This window comes from Mucor mucedo (assembly GCF_025094135.1).
Source record: "Mucor mucedo strain NRRL 3635 chromosome Unknown EV154scaffold_14, whole genome shotgun sequence".
In the NCBI taxonomy this organism is placed as follows: domain Eukaryota; kingdom Fungi; phylum Mucoromycota; class Mucoromycetes; order Mucorales; family Mucoraceae; genus Mucor; species Mucor mucedo.
This window is the reverse complement of record NW_026252298.1, coordinates 424859-446241: the sequence shown is the minus strand read 5'-3', so window position 1 is coordinate 446241 and position 21383 is coordinate 424859. Positions and strand designations below refer to the sequence as shown.

The window sequence follows — 21383 nt, the reverse complement described above, 5'->3', positions numbered from 1 at the left end:
TTTTCTTTTTTTTTATATATATATAACTCGTTATGCCTTACACGTCCTATAACGCTTGTATTGTGCAAACTAATGGTGCAGTATTACTGGCCATGGTGATACTCAATTATTTTATTTTCTCTTTTAACATTTGGTCTTTCACATACATCTTTGACGCGATGTTTATTCAATGTTTAGGTAAGAGTAAGAATAATTGAATTACCTGAGTGTGGTTCTAATCAAAGCCCATTCAGAAATATTGCTTTCTATTTTATGCATTCACAATATTTGGTCAATTTACAAAGGAACAATTAACCCATACTTTGCTAAGGTTAAGGTTCCTTATGGCGTTTATTTTTTCAGTAAGTAGAAACATTGAGAAAGTAACTTTTTTTATTAAACATTACTGCCTCAGGACCAGGACCTCTCTCAAAAAACTTTTTTAAAACAGTACACTTAGTAGTACATGGTAATATACGTTGAATGATTAGACATATCTTTATTAAAAAGACTAAAATATTCATTTTCGTATAGAATTCTTACTGGGAAAACAACCTGTTGTACCCAATACGCCCACACCCGCTCCAAAGGGACAACAATCAAACCATATCTTTGCCGATTTCTTGAAATTTATCAGGGAGAAAATCATTAGTCCCATTTCAGCCGCCCCCAGTATCCCTGCTTCCAGTACTTCTGTTCCCGGTCTCACAACCTCTTGTACGCCAAGCCTTACCAGCATCTTTAATACAGGATTCAACTCTTCTTTCGAGATCTCACCACAGAGAGTCTTTTCTTCTTTATCCAATTTAGTAGCTCACAACGGTACAATTAACATTGCAGTACCCAAGCTAACGTTTGTACCATGCATTAAACCCCCTCTTCGACCATCTGCCCATAGACAGCGCATTATGTGGTATATGAACAGAACAGAAGAAGTAGTTACCGACTTTAGAATCGAACAGGTAAACACAAGAATGAATAGATACTGGAGTAGATCAATAATGTATTAACAATACAATACTTAGATTCTCGAATTCAAGAAAAATTGGGCTAAATTTAACGATCACTGCTCCAGCCTCTTCTACGACAGACTTCTTCTCGTAAGTGTGATTGTATAAATCATTTGGAGACATTTTAATCAACTCTTTTTTTTTTGAAGGTATTGTATGAAAAAATATTCTCGCCCTTGGCAAAAGCCATTGAACACTTTGATGTTATTCTTGCTAAAAAGAACCAAAGTCTGGTAAAATCACCTTCTGTTACCATTGCCCTCTCCTTGGTGATCCCTGGGTTTAACGTAAGAATAATGTCATGGATTGAGAGAGTTTGACATATTAACATTTATATTTTAGGCCAATGCTGATTTTACAGTTTCAGAAGTCGTGGATTTTCTGGCGTTGCAAGGTCACACTGACGAAGAAAGTATGCTTTATGTTAAAAACCGTATCTTGGGTAAGCTGAATTAAAAGGTTCGCAGTAAAGGAAGGATTATGTTTTTCTGATCGGGTTCCCAAAATATAGATTTATCCAAAAGCAACAAGTTGGCTGGCTTTCGCTACACTCCCAAGTCGGCTGGTATGCCTTCGGATGCTGAGGTAAGTATATAGTGTCTTTTTAATGATGATTTTGGTTTTTTTAATTATTATATTACAGATAATGTTGCATGTGTTGGAGGTGTACTTAAGCCTCAAGGAACCCATGGCTATTCCCCCACTTGTGCCTGTAAGTAATCTAATAACAATCTATACGCAATATTCTAATTTTCAATTTTAGCCTCCCGTCAACTTATTCAAATTCCTTTTAACATATGTATATGTGACCCCAGAGTAAGTTATTTATTCGGTATTAAGTACAACATGTTTTGACTGATTATTTTTTATTAGGTTGGACCACTGGGACATCTTTGAAAAGGTTAGTCCTAAATAATCAAATAAAACAAGAAACAAAATAAAAAGCAATCATATCTATAACCAGCTACTGTCATTTACATTTTTATATGTTTTATATCATTACATCCGTACGAAAGTGAGAGTCCGTATATTTACACTTCAGAGGTATACGCGAAAGATGCTAGATGCGGGTTAGATTGCCTTAAAAATCAAACCTTCTATCGATATCAATTCGCTTAATCGCCTAGCAAAAATACCGCATTGCATTTGATAAATAGAATAGTTTTGGGTTTGTAGCAGTCAGAAAGAATTGGCCACTTTATCCAGTGAAGCTGCAACTGTATGGTGCAACTTGAGTTGTGGATCATCGCCAGTAAATGTGTTTGATGAGTATGTATGCTTCCTAGTAAAAAGATCATATGGTGATGCGTGCGGACATTCAACCACATGCGAAAAAAAAAGTACGAAGCAGACGTACAGCTAGTGAAAATACACGGAATCTAGAGGATTTATCACAAAAATTTATTGTGAGTAATAAGGAGATTGTTGTATGTTATCCATTGAATTTTTATCAAGTGCCAAATTTGAAGTCGATCACATAAAAAAAAAAAATAATAATAATAATGGGGCTCCCTTTCGGGTCGCTGATCCCATTTTTTAAAGGCGTATTGAACGGGCCCTCCGGTAAAGATACGTGGTTCCCGGAGGACACATCAGAAACGAGGGCTTAGCTTATAAGAGTTGCAATATCATATTTATTTTAAGTTAACAACCACAAAGGTTCGTGATAGCTTGTAAATGAGATATATCTCCCAGAATCAAATGTATCTTGATTCGTAAAAATATTATCAATAAAAGTATTCAGTTGACTTGACTGAGGGAGTGAGGGAACTTTTGATCCCATGGTTAATAAAAAATGAAACAATTGCATTTTTTTTTTTTTTTTGGCGAATCTTGGCTGAAGTCTAAATTGAAATCACCAGCAATTACAAGTATATGTATTGATGTTGAATTATAAATTCTAATGCTTCCAGCAGTAGGTCAGGGTTTTGGCAAGGATCTGGAGACGCATAAATGCTGCAGTAGAGAGTAGAATTAAATGTGACAGTTGACACAATTACGGAGGAGGAGGAGTTATTACTGTTAAAAAGCCTTGTTGAAAAAGTATGATCTCCTAATATCGAGCTAGAGACATAACAGCAACTGCCTATGGGCTTACGTACATCATCTATACAATCAACAGCCGAAACCAATTTAAAACCGGGAATTTCAAAATTATCTGTTGGTAATGTCCATGTTTCATTGAGGAGGATTACATCAGATGATAGATATACGGGGTCGTTGACGATCTGATCCAAGTGTGCCTGGAGACTTTGTACATTATGTGAGATAACTTGAAAATTCTCCTATTATGTAATGTTTATAAAAGTTGGTTGGAGTGTAATGCTAGGCTGACGTTGGATTTTGAGATATAAATCACTTTGTTTTTCTTTTCATAAAGGTCTGGGTGGTTTAAAAACATTATCTTTACATGCTTGCTGTCTCTTCTGAGCCATCAGATATAATTATCCGTCTGACTAATGCTTTTCCAAGTACCGCCTCCTTCATAGAAAGAGTATTTACAACAACATTCAAAAAAATGTGGACAGGAAGCAATCGTTGGTAAGACTGCTGCTTAGCATCTTATTGAAATTATATCAGAAGACGTTCTCTTCTGGCCACCAATTTATGAGAGATAGTATACAGCCTTGGCTAGTTTTGTAGAACACTGGAAGTACTGTGGAAACTTTCCTGACCCAGGAAGCTATTCATGAGAAAGACTCAGTTAACACTCAGCCACGTTTAGAAAATCTTCAGATGAAGAAGAGAAGATGCGATACTACTTGTGTCGTCCTTTTAGGACTTTTTTTTTTCTTTTTGCCTAATGACTTTTTGTATTGTTATTACTAAACATGTATCATTTATTCACTGAAAACGCATTTATCTTGTTGACATATTAAACGTGGATAATATTGATTTGGCTTTTTATTTTTGGAATATATGGTATAAGAAGTGATTAAGCGTGCACCACTATAAATAAAAGTCAACATGTGACACTTCTCACTAATTGATAGTGTATTAAGCTGAGGACACAGCCTATAAGCACTGCTTTTATAAGCTTAAGCGTAGGCTTGAGGTTGTTTTGACCAGGAACAAATTGCAGTTTTCCTATCAAAAACACGGTATGAAAAAAACTAATGTTCTAAGTTTTGCATTTTTTTATTGAAATGTTAAATTTAATAACGTTTAATATTCCAAATTTTAGAATGATCCAAGCAATAATCAAGTTCAAATATTCGAAAAATTGGAAGCAGAGCAGCTGGGATTGACTAAAGTTCCTGATGGAGATATGATCTGTTTTACTAGTGATCTCCTACGTATAAATATACGAATAAGTCATTAACTGATATGAGATAAATTCTTTCTTCAAATGAGCATGGAATTAAAGCGGAGGTTTTTATAAACTGTGAGTTGATTTGATTCTTGCTGGACCCACAAACCAGATGCTGGAATATCTGCTTCCTTAAAAGTATCAAACTGATTGCTTTTTATCTTTTGTTCGGGTTTAGCTTTGATTACGGTTGCAGCGCCTGTTGGTAGACTTTTTCTAGAGAGACTTTCAGAAATTTTTTGGATCATATTGGATTTATTTTTTTGCTTTGTTTGGTATGAAGACCATTTCTTTTTATACCACTTGCATACGACAATGTATTTACATATCTGTTACATATAGGCTCTTCAGACGGAGATGTTCCCTTAGAATTCTATTGCTTAAATAGCAATATAGCTTCGTTCACGTCTAGCACTAGTGATAATACTAGAATATCTGAACTACTGGAAACTGCTGTTTCAAACTTTAAAGTTCCCTTCAACGATAATAAGAGTAGATTACGAAATTATTTCTTTTCTTATCAACTGAAAATCATCCCTAATGCTGGTCAACTTGCGTTTGATAACAATCTCGCTAATAATGTTGTAGGTGAGAAAAACCAAGACAAGCTTATACCAAAATCGGAAATGATCTTGATGTCTACTGGAGGAAGAAGTCAAATTTCTGTATCGAAATTAGTAATGTTTTGTACCTTCAGTACTGCTACTTTCCCCGTGGCTATATTCTAAAAGTAAAGGTCTTGGGTTTGCTGCTTACATCTGTTAATAGTAGTAAATATATGGTCAGTACTTGACAAGTGTATAAAAAACAGTATATACATACTTCTTTTATCATCCACTTGGGCTTTCCGTTTCATCTTGAAATAAAGTGGCGAAAGTAAGGAAGAAAGATTGAATCTAACAACATTTTCATTATTGATTAATTAAAATTAACTCTTGTATTAAACAGGTCACAAACAAGGTATTAAAGTAAATCCATTAATTATCGAAAGATGAAAACAGACCATATGTAACTGTCTGACTAGGAAAAAAGGTACAAGCTCCTTTACATTTTTTTTTTTTTTTTTTATAAGTACAGTATATCCTTATCATTTTATTGTTCGAGCTTATGTCAGCAGACAATATTTGTCTGCGTATAATTACATATCACCAGTTGGATCGTACCCTCATAGTTATCGTCCTGATTGAAGCATTATTATAATTATTTGGTTACAGCCTCTGGATTGCCATTCAATTGGTTATAAAATCAATTACAGCCTCTGGATCGCATATCTATTGGATTCTGAATATTTTTACGGGCCCAGCTATGTTATCCCAGTACAATTTTTTTTATGCACTTCGATTATTGCGAGGCTAAAAATGAAGATAACACAGTGGCGGACTGGGTGGTAAAAACCCGCAACATGTGGTAAAAACCCGCAACATTTGGTGGTAAAAACGTCCATTTTATACCACCGAATGTTGCGGAATTGTGGTTCATTTACCACCGGATGTGGTAAAACTCCAAAATTATACCACCTAATGTTGCGGGTTTTTGCTACATGTTGCGTGTTTTTACCACCTAGTGTTGCGGGTTTCTTCCGCATGTTGCGTATTTATACCACTTCTAGTAGCTACTAAATTCCACTTGATGCGTCTTTTTACCATAATATAGCGTCCTTTCACTCAAAACGTAGTACGTACGTTATTACATCACTTTAACTATATTATTATTGATGCTGATGAACCTTTATACTGTTGTGCAATCAAGAAATACATTATATAATAAAAAAGCAGGGTTTAAATGAAAACGTTTTATTTTATTCAATTTTTATTTTGTATTTTACTTTATTTATTATAATTTTTGTACATATCATCTCCAAATTGATAAGGTACACTTACCTCCGTAATACTTCTTGCACTTACCTCCATAATACTTCTTGCACTTACTATTAACGGGCCCAATTAACACCATACTAGCCAAACAGCCGCCTATAGATACAGGTAACATTCGAGAGTCCCGCGAGATGTAGCAGTATATAGACCAAATCATTTTATTAGCCTAAAAAAAAATGCAGCCTAAAAGAAAAAATTGCAGCCTAAAAGAAAAATTTACAGCCTAAAGAAAAAAATATAGTCTAATTGAAAAATTTTCACAGCCTAAACCTGCTTTTCAATTCCAAAGACGGCTCGAAATCTATACAACTCTTTAGAAAAACCGTATTGGAAATTCAAATGATAATTACCTTCAGCATATGGCAATGTATACACACAAATTCTTGGTACTTTAAAGTGTAATGACATAATAATAATTTGTATTTCGTATGTCATATTTACCTAGTTTGTATAATCTACGGTATCTATTACTTAAATAACAGCACTTACAACACGAAGCAGAATTCCGGGCTGCCTTAAAAAAAGTTATAAGAGAAAGAAAGGGAGAAAACTAAATGAACAAATTTATTAATCTATAGCAAATTATTTAAAGTGCGAATCACGCTAAAACATCTTCTACAGTAGCTGATTGTAATACTTTTTTGTAGAAGCACATCATCCATTTTTCTACGGATTTGCTCCTTATTGGTCAAAGAAGAGTTATATTCTTCTTATAAAGCTTGTTTGCCTTAAATTAACTATACTCATAAGGTTAATCATTATTCTGCTGGTTCTTTAGCTGATTTGTAAGTTGGTCGTATCTTTCTCTGTAATGCGTAGACAAGTTTTATTATAATTATATTCTTTTCAACAATTGATCTAATGACAGTGCTTGTAAAAGAAAAAAATTTAAAAAGAGGAAAGGAAGGAAAAATAAAAATAAATATAAATAAAAAATTATATGCCGATGGTTGCGTGTTTTATCCACCATGTTGCGTCTTTCCGCAACATGTCGTGGAATTACGCAACATGTTGCGGGTTTCCGCTACCGAGTCCGCGGCTGTGTAAAGTAAAGCATCAAGAATGAGAGTGATACCAAACTTGTAAAATCAGTCTGTATTTGCTTTGGTGATTCTTCTAAACCTAAAAAATATATCTGTGATAAATCACTTTAGTGAAAGATATCTTCTTGTTTGTGCTACAAATGCAAAACCCGAAAACCCTGTGGATTTTTAATCTTGGTCGCGTGAAGTTAAAATTCTCTTATCTTATTGATCAATTTATTACTTTTTTTTTATAAAAAAATGATTTTTCATCTGTGTAAATGCGACCAATGCTTGAGAAAAAACCCACAAGGTGTCGAGCTCAGGATCACTAGTTACAACTATCATTTCGAAAGACAAAAGCGTTTTAATGATTTGATGAAAAGTCGTGACGCCGAACATTTTGAACGACTAAAGAATTTCAATGTAAAGTTGAAAGACCCTGACAGTAACCACTTTAAAAGCCGAAAGCGTTTCGATGCCTCAATCAAAGATCAAAACGACAGTAAAGCTCGTGTCTCCACTTTATCCCGGTCCACATATAATCGTCAAAGAATAGACAAACTCAACAAGAAGATTGCCCACTTTATGATATGCATCAACATAAAAGATTCGTGTACATTGTTAAAAAAAAATCATAACCACTTGTTTTATAAGCAGGCAGCTAGAAGGAACAGGGCACCGGCAATGCCAACGAATAAAGGGTTAATTTCGAAGGATTCAAGGAAGTAAGTTTGGTAGTTAATAAGAATAAAAAGGTTTGTGAAAAAAGGATAGTCATTTTTGGATGTTGAAACCAGTGTTGACCCTGTCAAAATTGTTGCACAATCAAAGCAGGCATCTACGCAATATTTGCCTCATTAATAAAGCTGTTGGTACCGCTGCTTAAGTCTTTAACTCGCCTTGCCCAAGTCGTTTAAAATAGTTGTGAATGGGATGCTAATGTCACCAGATATACGGCGTCCATCCATCAAAATCTAACAGGCACAATTGTACTTACTGATTAATATCCAAGTAGACTATCAAGGTATACCAACCGCATGTCATAATAGTGTGTCTATTTGGACCGTGAGTTATGTTTTTGTTCATGACGGTCCAACACATCTGGAGTAGCAGAAATGAAATTAAAGTAATGTCCAAGGACAGTTTTTACTGTTATCTTTGCCTTTGACTCCCCTGTAACTTTTCTTTCTTGGGGTTCTCTTAATCGTCCACTCTCATCTTAATGTTGACAATGCCTTGCAAATAAATTGCTCATAAAATGGTTGTAGTTTTAGCTTTTGTCTTAGTCTGAACAACAACATCTCTAGTCCCTTTTTGTAGGCCAAGCCATGCTGCGGCTCATATTGACATGAAAAGCAGACTCGTCGAAGGAAAATACAGTTGCTTCGATAAGATATTTCTGTTGGCGTGAAATTGTTTATCCATTTGGATTCTGTGGCGATACTTTCTGGTGAACTTCTTATTTGGGTCCAATGTCTATAAATCATTTACTCATTAACCACAAAGTCATAAACAGCGGTATTGGCAAATTTCAAGCCCAATAAATACGTAGTCAGGCTTTCCACTGCTTCACGCACTATAGTCCTAAAGTCTGTGTAGTATTTTTCAATAGGAACTAGTTATTTGCAAACAACTAGATACCGCTTATATTGATAATGTATTCTTAAGTATTCTAACTAATGCCTAAATTGTATCATAATATTTAGCTTTATTAATAGCTCATAATAATATGTGTCTAGATCATGTTAATGTATAGCATTGTTGTAGATTACTCCTTCTGTATAGATTAGTTGATTGTGATATTATATGTTCTCATTGTCGTGATCGAGGCTATATACTTAATATATGACTCTATCTACACTTCTTAAATCTTCCATTTGATAATCCTAAATATAATTCTTATTGATACTGTTATATTAAATACTGATCATTTACTTTATGTACAGGCTTGATCTCATATCATCCTTCATACAAGTATAAGACATACATTTAAATAATAACATTGATATGAACACATATGAAGGTTACATCAGCCACATTGAGGTGCCACAGCTATCTGAATTAAGAACTACATTTTCCCCTGAATATTGTGCTACAAGACATACACAGTTTAAGAATGAATGTTATTGTTATTGTTATTGACATCTCATTATGGCCTTTCTATATGGGATCATTACATCCGAGTATTATCTGGATGAATCTACCCACGACCGTCATCAGCCCATCTGTGATCAATGTCTGAAATAATGTGTATATAAAGACCCCCTTTTATTTGTTTAATAAAGCCTTAGTTAATTTTTGCAAGTTTGATAATTTTTCTTGTTTTTATTTTTATAAATCTACACCGATTTCCACACTCATTGGACATTTTATGTTACTATACTACATGGTCTTATGTAGTCTAATATGATGTTGTATGATATATGATGGTGTTGTTTGATTTTGTGTAGAGATAGATTATATATCATGTGATCTAATGTGGTTGTTCAAGTTATTATTATATGCAGATAATCACACACAGTGCTACATACGCTTACAACACCCTTTATCTAACACACCCAAGGCGCGTTTAAAACAAGATGTACCTATTAATAGTGTGGTATTTGACAAAATATTACATAGAAAAGTAATGAGATAAAAGTATATTTTTATTAAGGGTAAAAATAGACTAAAAGAACTCTGCTGCTATGAAATAATTGATCCTTTTTATATTGCACAACTCTCCTGAGTTTTAATGATGAGTCAACCTTTCTGGTTTTGGAATAGATCTATACTTTGTTTCCCGCCTTGGGTTAAATGGATACTACTCGTTAGAATTGTTTCCAAATAACGTTGTCCCATATCAGTGGATCGGGAGCATGAGTATTCTAATAAATCTTTAGTATTACGAGACACTTATTCATCAGATCATGCAACGGTTACTGTAAAAGATGCATACTTGTTTGTCAAGTGTAATTGGCAATAGAACATAATAGTTGATCATTTATTCATTATCTTTGTAATGAATAAATTACGATCCCAAATATAAAATGTCTTATCGATATTTGTATATTTGGTTGTAGAAGCTAGGTATCCATTAATTCATACACTATTTCTTTATACTCTTTATCAGCAGTATAATTATATCAATATATAAGTAAATGAACCATTTATATTAATAGCTGTTTTATTCTCTCTCTGGGTAGCTAATCCATTGAGAGAACTATTAATATTAAGTTTCTCTTTCTTATAATTCTTGATTGATCTGAGAAGTTTCTCTTCTCGATCGGTGATATCGTAACTCAGTGGTATAGCATTCTGTATCCAACTGTCATTCGTATATCGTATTTAGGCCAATCATGCAATCTTTTATATAGAAGTATGTCTCAAGTAAAGAACCATCTCTATTACAAGCTGTACAGAGTAGAATTCAGCATATTTTAGACTACTCAAACATTCATGACAGGGTAAAGTATACTGATACTATAAAAAAATTTAATTGGACCAGGAAACAACAGATCTCTCCAACAAGTGAGGTGATTGACTAGGTGGTCATGACCCAACTCCTAGATCTTGAAGGTGTTACTGTAATCAGTAAGTGAATTTTTTTTAATAAACCAATAATTTTGCAAGTCGCATTCCACTGTTTGAGGTTTAAAAATCGTAGAGTCCTTTAAGTTGATTTTCCATATCCTTGGTGACTGGAAAGACTTGTACAGTGAGTTTATCTTGATTAAATTGTGGTCCTTATTAACAAAGGGTGTGATGGATGATGTGGTATCAGAAACATGAGTAACATACAGATTATACTTGGTCTGTCTCTGAGTGCACGGTATCGAAAATCAGTTCATATAGCCGTCCTGGGGTACCTTTGGTCTCTCTTAATAATTTGTATATAAAATGATAGTTAAATTCACAACTTTATGATTAAGGGAAGGGATTCACAATTTTTTCTATACCCTCAAAAGAAGAATTAATCATGACGGCAGTTCCAAGAAGCACAGATATTCCTAACTCTCTTGTCTTTTCTGTCTAAATCTGTAAATTTTACGCACACATGTATTTTTTAGCGCTTTGACCCCTATTCAACTATTGTTTACCAATAATTTTTTTGGTATTCAATTGTGTTGTCCAAAACCAAGTTCAACAATGTTCCTTTGTAAAATGCTTTACATATTACCGCAGTAACTCGAAAAAACAGCTTACAGTTATATCCCACAAATAAGTTGTTATAAAAAGGATGTAAGATAAACCGTAGATTTGGAGAAAGTTGCAGCATCAGGATGGGTTCAGATAATGGATTATTCTTTAAAATTATAAACAATTTTTCTTAGATAGTGTTAGTAACAGGTCTTTTTTTTTTTTTTTTTTTTTTTTTTGAAAGCATGGACATGCTATCATATTTTAAGGATTACAGATTAATCACATAAGTTGGTGCTTGTTTCAACTGAGACGAGCCTAATAAATGTAGGCTATTTAGGGAGCCTATGCCGAGATGAGATTGCGACTAAGAAAAGATGAACAGCTGCTACTACAACCACTACTTTTATAACCCAAAACATAAATTGCCGCTACTATATATCAATGTACGTGCTTATTACCAATTTTCTGATAAAATGAACCAGGTTTAAGAAAGATGGATACCATTTCATAAGGTGGACACTTTATTTAATAAAAGCGTATCTTGATTTATTAACAAAAACCATCTTGACATTGTTCAGAAAAGTAATAAGGAAAACTTATAAATTTAAATAGAAGTTATTAAACAGTAGCACCACAAGGTTGGATACCCTGTTGAAATTCTCCAAACGATCCACCAAGTTTATGACACCAATCTTTCATATTTGTTTTGTGGGAATTAGATATACCATAAGGGTCAGCCTTGATTATTTTGCACGCAGTACAGTTTGAATATCGCCCTATACACCCGTCTAAATCACCATCATTTAAGCACGGAGAAGTTTCCATGTTTGTTACATAGCACTGTCCATTCTGTCCATTAGCTACAGCACAAAAATAATTTGCGTATAGTTCATCTTGTCTTCTTGTAATGGCCGAGGAAGAAACGGTTGCAACAAACAATAAGGAAGTGATGAATTATGAAAGTTGCATTTTAATGACAAGTTAAATAGTACAATTTTTTTAAAAAAAACATCCTTTATATAAAAAAACGTATACGTTATTGGGTTTAGAGGTTGGCGTCATTTGATGTTGACAGGATCTTCACTAGACAATTTAACTTCTCTAAAACGAGGACACAACTGGCTTTGAACATATCCCTATATTGTAGATCAGTGGGGTCTCTACTCTATCTGTATTCTGGAGATCGGAATTCCAAGTCGAAAAAAAGTGCATGCATAAATGATTTGCAGATTGACAGAAACCAACATTGGATCTAATTTGAAAGCATGGTTTTTTCTAGGAATGCTATCTTACAGTTTTAGTATTGACAAACTCATATGCTGAATAACCATTTAAGATCTAAAAAAATAGCAAAAAACAACAACAAGAGAATCGGGATTATAGTCATATCGACGATCATAAAAGTGCGTATAATACCATAAAATAATCATATTTCAGTTAGATGTAAACCATAGGGCCATAAATTTTTGAGGGAAGACCCATTTTAATCATATACAAAGCAATTTTTTTAATTGCCATTTATAAGATGTCAGCCATAAACGTGAGCGCTTATAGTGTTTCTACTGTAAATTCAGAAGTTGGACGAATCAAAATTTAAAAAAACCTGGCTTCGTCTGAAACACTGTAAAGAAAGCAGCGTGAGTTTATTTTATTTTGTAAAATATTCTCCTCGGGGTTTGGGGTAGCTCTTAAGGATACGGTTGTCAGGTGAAAAATGCAGAGGGAAGTCTGGATTTGCTGAAGTAATTTTAATATACCATGATTTATGGTTTTCTATATAATAGCTATTTCGAAAATAAACGAGTCTTTAAAGAGAGAGAGGGAAAAACGAAGATGAATAAACCAGTCTTTTGACGCTTCAAATATGGGTGCCACACAAAGATGCGCATACATTATAAGCACTTTCGACAATGTCGCAGCCAGAAATTTTCAAGCCTGTAAATTGCAGGTCAACCATGGATACACTTGAGTGGCAACTTCAAATGTACACAAATTTCACTTGGCACAACTCCGAAAAAAGGGGGGAGAGTGGAGAAAAAAAATAGCAGAATTTTGAGTTTCTACATTCTTTTTTTTTTTTTCGTTGTTACTAGAAAACAAAAACAATAAAGCTAGAAATGAAATGCCCTTCATGTGCTAGTATACAGAGGGCTATTATGGCCTTTGTCAATGCATCGCCAGTGATATTGTTACTCTTGATATTCATATGGAGTTATTGGGCATTCAACTTTAGTTTGTGTTATAATCTTGTTTCGGAAGGCCATGGTGTACAAGGTAAAAATAAAATAAGAAATAAAGCTTACAATGTTTAATGAACTCACATGGGGAAAGTATAGGCTCCTTATATATATTATTTTACCATCCGTTATTTATTTTATGCATGTGGAGTTATTGGGTTGTTTGCCGAACCTCACCGGGTTACACGCTTGATGTAAGTTTTGCTTCCTGTAAAGACGACATTAAACTGAATATTTGATTAGATGTACAAGAAGAGGGATGAGGAAAGAGATGAGGATGTGGGTTTATTGACCGACACTTTTGACAACAACGTCGAAGAGCAAGACAAACAAACGATCGCAGTATTAAATATCGAAGAAGATCTGCAGCACAGTCCACTTCCGATTACCGTAAAACGGGATGGTGCCAGACGTTATTGTCAAAAGTGTAAGCTCGAGAAATTTGATAGAACACATCACTGCAGACAATGTAATCGATGTGTATTAAAGATGGACCAGTAAAGTATATGTATATATTACGCGATAAATGCAACTAACACACTCTATTCTTATAGTCATTGTCCTTGGATTAACAATTGCGTAGGATTTTATAATTACAAATCGTTTTATTTATTCTTAGTGTATGCATCCATGTACTGTGTATTTGTGTTTGGTGCAAGTCTACCACCTACCTTAATCCAGGCCAGTGGACCTATGAGTATTTTGGGTCTGAATTTGAACTGTGCATTATTAGTGTTTATCTCAGGTATCTTTGGCTTGTTCCTTGTTCCATTTACCATTTTTCATACACGTCAATTATGCAAGAATAGAACAACAATCGAGTACTATGAAAAGGCTAATTATAGACTCGGAAATAACAATAACCGTGTTGACATTATGCGTAGTAAATATTTCAATCCTTGGGATTTAGGAACACGAAAGAATGTTCAACAAGTGCTTGGTAAAGATTTGATCAGACGGTTTATACCCATTGGTAAAGCGTAAGTGGTAATATGGATGTCCCTTTGTATTATTTTATTTATCCTCGGGAATAGTGTAGGTGATGGTTCTTCTTTTCCAATCAATAATTATGCCTATGATACTTTAGGCGCAGACGATATGAGTGACTAAAGAAAAATCTCCCCTCCATCCATTGTGACCTCGTACAAAAGAGCTGTTTCAGTGCGTAGTTTTTGTGTACATATTATAATAAATTTTAGCATTCTCTTTTTCTTTGTTTTTCTTTTTTAAACTCACACGATGGATCAAAAGCGACCCATTCATTCCTCAGACCTTGACTCTTATAATCAAGGAGTGCCTGCATATAGTGCTGGAGGAGAGCCTAGCGCGCCATCTCTTCCAGCTGTACAACACAACGAGTACCAAAGCATTCCCATGCCCAGCAACACAAACCGTTATCTCATTCGAAAGCGAGGATCAAACAACCGCCATTTCCCCATCAATGCAGCCTTATTTTTAATCGGACTATTGTAAGTCAATGTGTATTTTATAGGAGAGAGAACTGACTTTATTATCCCTTAAAAGTCTATTTCCCCCGGTTTGGCTTATTAGTATCTTTTGGAAGAGTGATAACAAGTATGAGCGAGCTTGGCGTAAAGTGAATATTGTGAGCACGATTATTTTGGTCTCACTATTAGGCATTACGGGGCTCATGTTACTGATCTTCAGTGAAATGCAACGACGACATGATGATAATAAGGATCCCAGCTGGGAAATCCCAAGCCTATTCGTATCTATCATGAACTTTTATTATGTAGGTGGGGTATTTTCTAATCTAGTCTTCCTCTTCGCTGGATTCATCATCGGAAGACATTATTGGTCGATTGTTATTTACAAATAAATCATCATCACTCTCTTCTTCATGATCACTAACCGCTGGTGCTGCCTCTGAAAATTGAGCAGGCCTACATTTAATATTTGAAAGTTAGTTTTGGCTAATGGAAGGAGAATACTATTTCTTACCATTTGCCAGCAGCTTTGAGATCTTTAATGTTTTTGGGGAAAAGAACAAAGGCAATTTCTCCACCAACCTTTTCAGTGATGCCTACGGTAGGATCCACAATAACATAATGACCTGTATATTTGTGAGTTTCATAATTACATAAATGTTTGCTCTTGACGTTTTACCTCGCTTGAGCCAAACGACATTACGGAATTTGGGAGGAAGTGTCACTAATGTCTTGGATCCGTCTAATAATTCGACTTCATGTTGGTGATTTCCTCGAGGACCTAAAGAGCGAGCATAGGTTTGATCGCCTGTAATTTCAAAATCGTCGTCAAGTTGGTTTCTAGCAGTTTGTTTCTTTCCCATTTTATATAAACAGTGTTATTACAAAAGAGAGAAATTTTTCCTATTTAAAAAAAGTGGGAACGGCTTTTCTCTCTTATTATTTTCTTTTTTACTGGCTTTGAAAGATTTTTTATTATTTTCTAATTTAAACATTGCAACATGTGGCAACAACCATTACAACCAAGTCAATATCCTTCCTACGCGTATGGCAATGCAGAAGCCCCTATTCCACAAGAAGCTAGTATTGGTAAAAGTTGTTAATGATAAGAAAACGCTCATGAGAAACTCAGTAGGAAGCTAAAAAAAAAAAAATAAAAAAAATAAAAAAATAGAAGCGTCATTCAAGCGTCAGAAAGACGGGCCTGTGCTCTGGTTTGCGGGACCACCACTGAACGTAGAATCTACTAAAGCACCGATCCACTCATTGAGTTATTTACACTGGAAACAACAACAACAAACCGAAAAAGTCGCAGAAGCCGTGGATTTACGCCCAACCCCCCAACAACAATAAATAAAATGCCCAAAATCTCTTTTTTGGGCTTACCTCTCCCTTATATAAAAAAGGGCGTTTTTTTTGCTTTTATTATTTCCTTACTCTTTTTATTTTTTGTTCTATAAATTTATTTTACTATGTTGGCTCTTCGTCGTGCTGTCTCTGTTCGTCCCTTGGTTCGTAGCTATACAATCATTCCATCCATGCCTGAACAATCCATGACTCCCAAACAGGCTCAACAAGACTATAACCCTGTCCATGCATTGTATAATAATGAAAACCAATCTGTTGGTGATACTCTCATTCATCCTGGTCAAACTTACCGCTCCTTATCTACTGATGATAACGCTACTTTTAGTCCCACTTTCAATAGTGTCTTTGACGAGTAACAAACTCTAAATAACAATAAAAATCCACTTGTATATATCAAAAAATAATGCTTAATGCGTGTGCGTGTGTAAATATATATAAATGCATAACCATCTGTGAGTGCATATATTTTTATTGAATGCATATTCTATGTGTGTGTGCATTTCTATTATTTTTGTATAACGTGTTTTATCTGTATGCATAATAATTTAGTCATTTGCTCATCCCCCAAAATAAAAATCATGGTCAGTTTTTAATGGATCAATTGATCAGCCCTAGGAAAAACAAAAACCTGTTGTTGGTCACATTTGAATTTCAGTTTACATGTAAAATATACTTTGATGTGTGGGTAAAAAAAAAAAAAATAGAGTAGACGGTAATATATTTGTCCGATGCGTGCAGAAAAGAGAGTTGTCACTGAGATTAAAAATAGTATATAATACATGAAGAATCTTTTTGTTTTACCTCTCTCTTTGCTTTTGCAGCTTATTTACTAGACATTGGAGAAGGAGCATTTGCATAGAAAATGTGTCTAGACTAAAATGTTTTTGGTTTTATGGAAAATTCACGTTGAAATCCAGGTCATGACAGTGGTGACACTTACTATTTTTGATAGAAGAAGCAGTTTTGGTAGGAGCTACATAGTAAAAAGGGTTAATTGATTTTAGGGCAAGTAGTAGCACGTAATTAAGGCTTCGAAATATGATAATTTTCCTTTTTCTTTTTACCCGCACTATTTTGTAGGCAACAACAATTTTTCACATGGGCGTAATTGACGTGAACCCTTTATCCCTTTACTGATACATCTCCATTCCTCCTTTTACATTTGACTTACTGAGCAATTCTGGGGACTTTGCTTGAAAAAAAAAAAAACTTTTGGGGTTATTCTTTTGGGGGAACGGGGCCGTTATAATTAATTATCTACGGTGAAGCTAGACCTCTTTATCTAAATTGATTACAAAAGAACTAACTTATTTGGGGCTGAAGCTTCCTATCTGTTCGTTATCAAACGCGCGCTTTACTTAACGTAGTTATTTAGCGTTATAACGTCTTGTTAGTAACGGTGGTTAGTCAATCTTGGCTATCCATATATTATGTTTCTATGCGACATTTGTCGTGAGATAGTAAAATAAGTCATCAGTTATTTCTCTCAATGTCAAATTTTCCGTCATTAGAACTCCAGATGCCGATAGTTATGTATGAGGCAGGTCTGGATTCTATGAATGCAGCAACAAATGACCAAAAAAATGGCGGTAACGCTTATACTTGCATGAAAACACCCACGGTTTTATATTTTGTGTTTTGTTTGTTATGTTTATTATTATTATTATTGTTGTTATGAGACTAATAGGAAACCAATCATACGACGCACGTGTATTATACAAGTTAAAATTTTTCACCATACTGCTCTTCTAAATAAATGGAATGTCATCCATATCAATATCATCTAATAATGAATCTACATCTTGCTTTGATTCATCCTCCTCCTCCTCGTCTTCCTTCACATCGGCTTCCTTTTTCACGTCTGCTACTTCTTCTTTCTTGATATCCTCCTTGATGGATTTTGAAGACCCGTTTTCACTGGACGATAAAAAGGTACGTGATAAAGTCGACCTGACACCACCAAATCCACTTGACACTTTATTCATTAAGGATGCGCTGGTAGGGGGGCTTGTGCTTAGCAGACTTGAATTGTCATCCACATCTCCAGTGTTGACCACGGCGGCCTTTTGATCACTAGTGACTTCATTGTCATTGGCTAACACTTTAGGACTTTTCAGCACGGTAGGCGTACTAGAACTAGATTGTAATTTACGGTTACTTTGCAGACTGCTACTGGAATCGGATCTGGATGTGAAACTACGGAGTAAACTACGACTAGAAGAAGAAGCAGAAGCTACGACAGAGGAAGACGGAAGTACGGATGGATCAGGTTTAATGGGTTTGGGTTTTGGAGAAGTGGGTTCTAAAGGAATGTCCAATTCAGGTATATCGATTTCGGGGAAAGGTGATTTCCAGAAATTCCAGTCAGTGTATTCTTCATCAATGACACGATTGATGGGAGGGAAAATTTGGTCGACCAAGTCGTTCAGGTGAATGTAGGAAGATTTGAATCCCATCAAAAGTTCGAGTTTCAAGTCACCATAAGGGTCAATGGTGAAAATACGTGAGGTGGGGACATTGACACTACGATAAGACCGAGCATCTGTAATTCTGTTACCAAAACCTGCATAAAATGGGTCACGACCTCCAAACAAACGTTGTACATCTCTTAAACAGGCCATTTTGAACACTTCGGGTTTACGGATGATGACTTCACGGTGAAAGGAAGTGAAGAGTCGATCGGGTGACATAATCACGGGTCCGTCTGGCAATTGATACTTGTCTTGCGCTACCTTTTTCAAATAGTCGCGTGTATAATCTGCCTGTCCAATGGCTCGACTGGTCAAATAAAGGAAATGGTATCCGTTATTAGCAATGTCTGTATACAACTTAGCAACACCCATATGAGTCCAATCTTTTCCAATCATGGTAAATACATGACCTAACGCATCTGATTTTGTGATGGTACCATCAATATCTGAAATCACCACAGAGTAACCATAGTTCCAGTAAAAGATTTTGGCAGCACAAGTTGCTGTACCTTGATAAGCAGAAGATACAGAGAATGAAATGGTATTGGCACCTTTCTTTAAATTCAAACTCTTCAGTTGATCCGAAGTTAAACGCAGTGTCTTAGCGTATACTTTACGAGGTCCTGGAAATGCTTCGGGTTGTTCTTGACCTGGATGAACATGATCAGCAGACCAACCTACTGATGTTGTTGTTGTTGTGGTTGTGAATGTGGTGATATCTTGTCCAGCATTTGTGTCTTCGCTGTGACGCGGTGTTGCTTCAGTTTGTTCGGTTTCGATCATACCTGTGGGAGCAGCAACAGAAGATCTACTTAACCATTGTCTCCAACCTTTACCAAACTGATATGATTCTCTACTATCCGAGACTTTGGAATCTGACTCTGAAGTCTCTGAAGTGTCTTCCAAGGGTTTCTTAAACAAAAACAAGGAAGTGAACAAGGGACCCGTATGGCCTGCTGCGAAATATCTGTTTTCGTAACGGAACACCAATCGTTTATCATTCAACATGTTGGGATTATGTGTGAAATTATCATAGGTTGAAATGTGCTCATCAAACACACGTGCATTTTCTTGTTCGTCTTTACCAAACACCGAGTCACCACAGAGACTCATTTGAATACGGTAGGTGGTACCAGTTGTGATCAAATCCAACTCCTCGGGATTTTTAGCCTCAGCTTCTGGTTTTTCCTCTGCCGCTTTTGCTTCTGATGCTGCAGCAGGTGCTGCTTCTGGTGTTTCTTCTTGTGGTTTGACAGGAAGTGATTCGTTGGTGGTTTGACGACGTGCACTGCCCCAGCCCCAGAGACCACGTTTTGTAGGGACCTCGACGTCCTTTTTCACAACATCTTGGGTGACGGCGGCGGTGGTAGCTGTTGTGACGGGTTCTTCTGTGAGTTGAACCTTACTCATCTCTTTGCTGATATCATCCTTGATAACGGGATCTGCTTCTTTAGCTGCAATAGCGGCCTCTTTTAAAGCAATAGCTACTTTTTTAGCAGCGGCAGAAGTACTAGCCTCTGCATCGACATGAGCAGCAGCTTCAGCAGGAGAATCTTGCTTATCATCCGCCTTTTGTTGAGCCACAGCTGCTTCTTCCTCTTTTGTGATTGCTTGGTGTCCTCTATCGTCTTGTTGTTGGGCAGCCAACTCTTCCAAAACAAGTTGTTGAGAGACATCACTGTTATCTGACAACAATTCTTGTTCGTTCTTCTTGTTCATAAACAACTTGTCAACGATTTCCTTCTTGACAAGGTTAGCAGCTTCTTCCTTTTCATGCGACCAGCTGTCCTCATCCTCATCCTCATCTTCGGGGCTGCCTGTTTTATAACCTGCGATATCCAAGACGATAGATTCATCACCTTTGCCATGTCCTGTTGTCTCTTCAGTATCAGACGTATCTTTTTTGTCTGTGCGCTGGACCGAAGTGTGTGTGACGTCCATCCAAGTGCTGTAGATATCGCCTTGAGAAGGTCTGACAATGAATTTTTCTTTGGCGACAGTGGTGGTTGTGATGGGTTCTGGAATGACCCGTTCAATCAATGTAGCACCGTCATTTTCGTTCTTTTTGACAATGATGGGTTCTTCATAGAGCGGTTCCATTTTCGTAACAACTTTATCCATTTGTTCCTCAATGATCATTTTAGGTGATTGAAGTTCTGCAGGTACCGAAAGTTTATGATGTTGATGTTTTTCTTCGTCTTCAAAACTATCTGTTTGTTTCGTGTCTCCTTCTGTATATTATTTAGCCTTTTTGTGTTTATTATTGTGTATGAGAATATTTTACCTTTGATGTCATCTTTGGATTCACCGATATCGAGATAAGGAGGATCCTATTTATTTCGTGAGTTTTTGTCAATAAAATAAAATAAAAAATGGTGTTAAAAGACGAATGCAGTACGTATTTACCTCTTGACTCTTTTCGGGTACGGCTTCCATGATGGGAGAAGTCTGAAACTCTTCTGGTACTTCATGTTCTGTTTCGAACACAAAGAACGCTTCACCTGCTTCACCTACTTTCATAACATACGGCACAGTTTCA

At 35.7% G+C, this 21383-nt stretch overlaps 5 protein-coding genes across 5 annotated transcripts; 3 read left to right on the top strand and 2 right to left on the bottom strand.

Moving 5' to 3' along the window:
* Positions 1–3507: 3507 nt before the first annotated feature.
* EV154DRAFT_478040 (uncharacterized protein) lies at positions 3508–5027 on the top strand (the record flags this gene model as incomplete). Its single annotated transcript, XM_051598153.1, has 4 exons — positions 3508–3530; position 3983; positions 4174–4285; positions 4642–5027. The coding sequence occupies 4 exons, from the start codon at positions 3508–3510 to the stop codon at positions 5025–5027; spliced, it is 522 nt and encodes a 173-aa protein (XP_051461353.1).
* An 8301-nt stretch (positions 5028–13328) lies between these two features.
* EV154DRAFT_437693 (DHHC palmitoyltransferase-domain-containing protein) lies at positions 13329–14769 on the top strand. Its single transcript, XM_051596860.1, has 5 exons — positions 13329–13594; positions 13657–13751; positions 13801–14054; positions 14112–14537; positions 14592–14769. Exons 1-5 carry the CDS (start codon positions 13438–13440, stop codon positions 14665–14667), a joined length of 1008 nt encoding a protein of 335 aa, XP_051461352.1. The 5' UTR covers positions 13329–13437; the 3' UTR covers positions 14668–14769.
* Positions 14770–14796: 27 nt separating this feature from the next.
* EV154DRAFT_560011 (uncharacterized protein) lies at positions 14797–15228 on the top strand (the record flags this gene model as incomplete). Its single annotated transcript, XM_051605584.1, has 3 exons — positions 14797–15026; positions 15109–15132; positions 15195–15228. 3 exons carry the CDS (start codon positions 14797–14799, stop codon positions 15226–15228), a joined length of 288 nt encoding a protein of 95 aa, XP_051461351.1.
* A 211-nt stretch (positions 15229–15439) lies between these two features.
* On the bottom strand, positions 15440–15905 carry EV154DRAFT_497425 (uncharacterized protein). The gene is made up of 2 exons (XM_051600270.1): positions 15685–15905; positions 15440–15631 (listed from the first exon to the last, which is right to left on the bottom strand). The coding sequence occupies exons 1-2, from the start codon at positions 15866–15868 to the stop codon at positions 15516–15518; spliced, it is 300 nt and encodes a 99-aa protein (XP_051461350.1). The 5' UTR covers positions 15869–15905; the 3' UTR covers positions 15440–15515.
* A 2216-nt stretch (positions 15906–18121) lies between these two features.
* On the bottom strand, positions 18122–21315 carry EV154DRAFT_414255 (Lipin/Ned1/Smp2-domain-containing protein; the record flags this gene model as incomplete). The annotated part of the gene is made up of 5 exons (XM_051595603.1): positions 18122–20055; positions 20524–20638; positions 20873–21075; positions 21129–21174; positions 21259–21315. 5 exons carry the CDS (start codon positions 21313–21315, stop codon positions 18122–18124), a joined length of 2355 nt encoding a protein of 784 aa, XP_051461349.1.
* Positions 21316–21383: the final 68 nt, after the last annotated feature.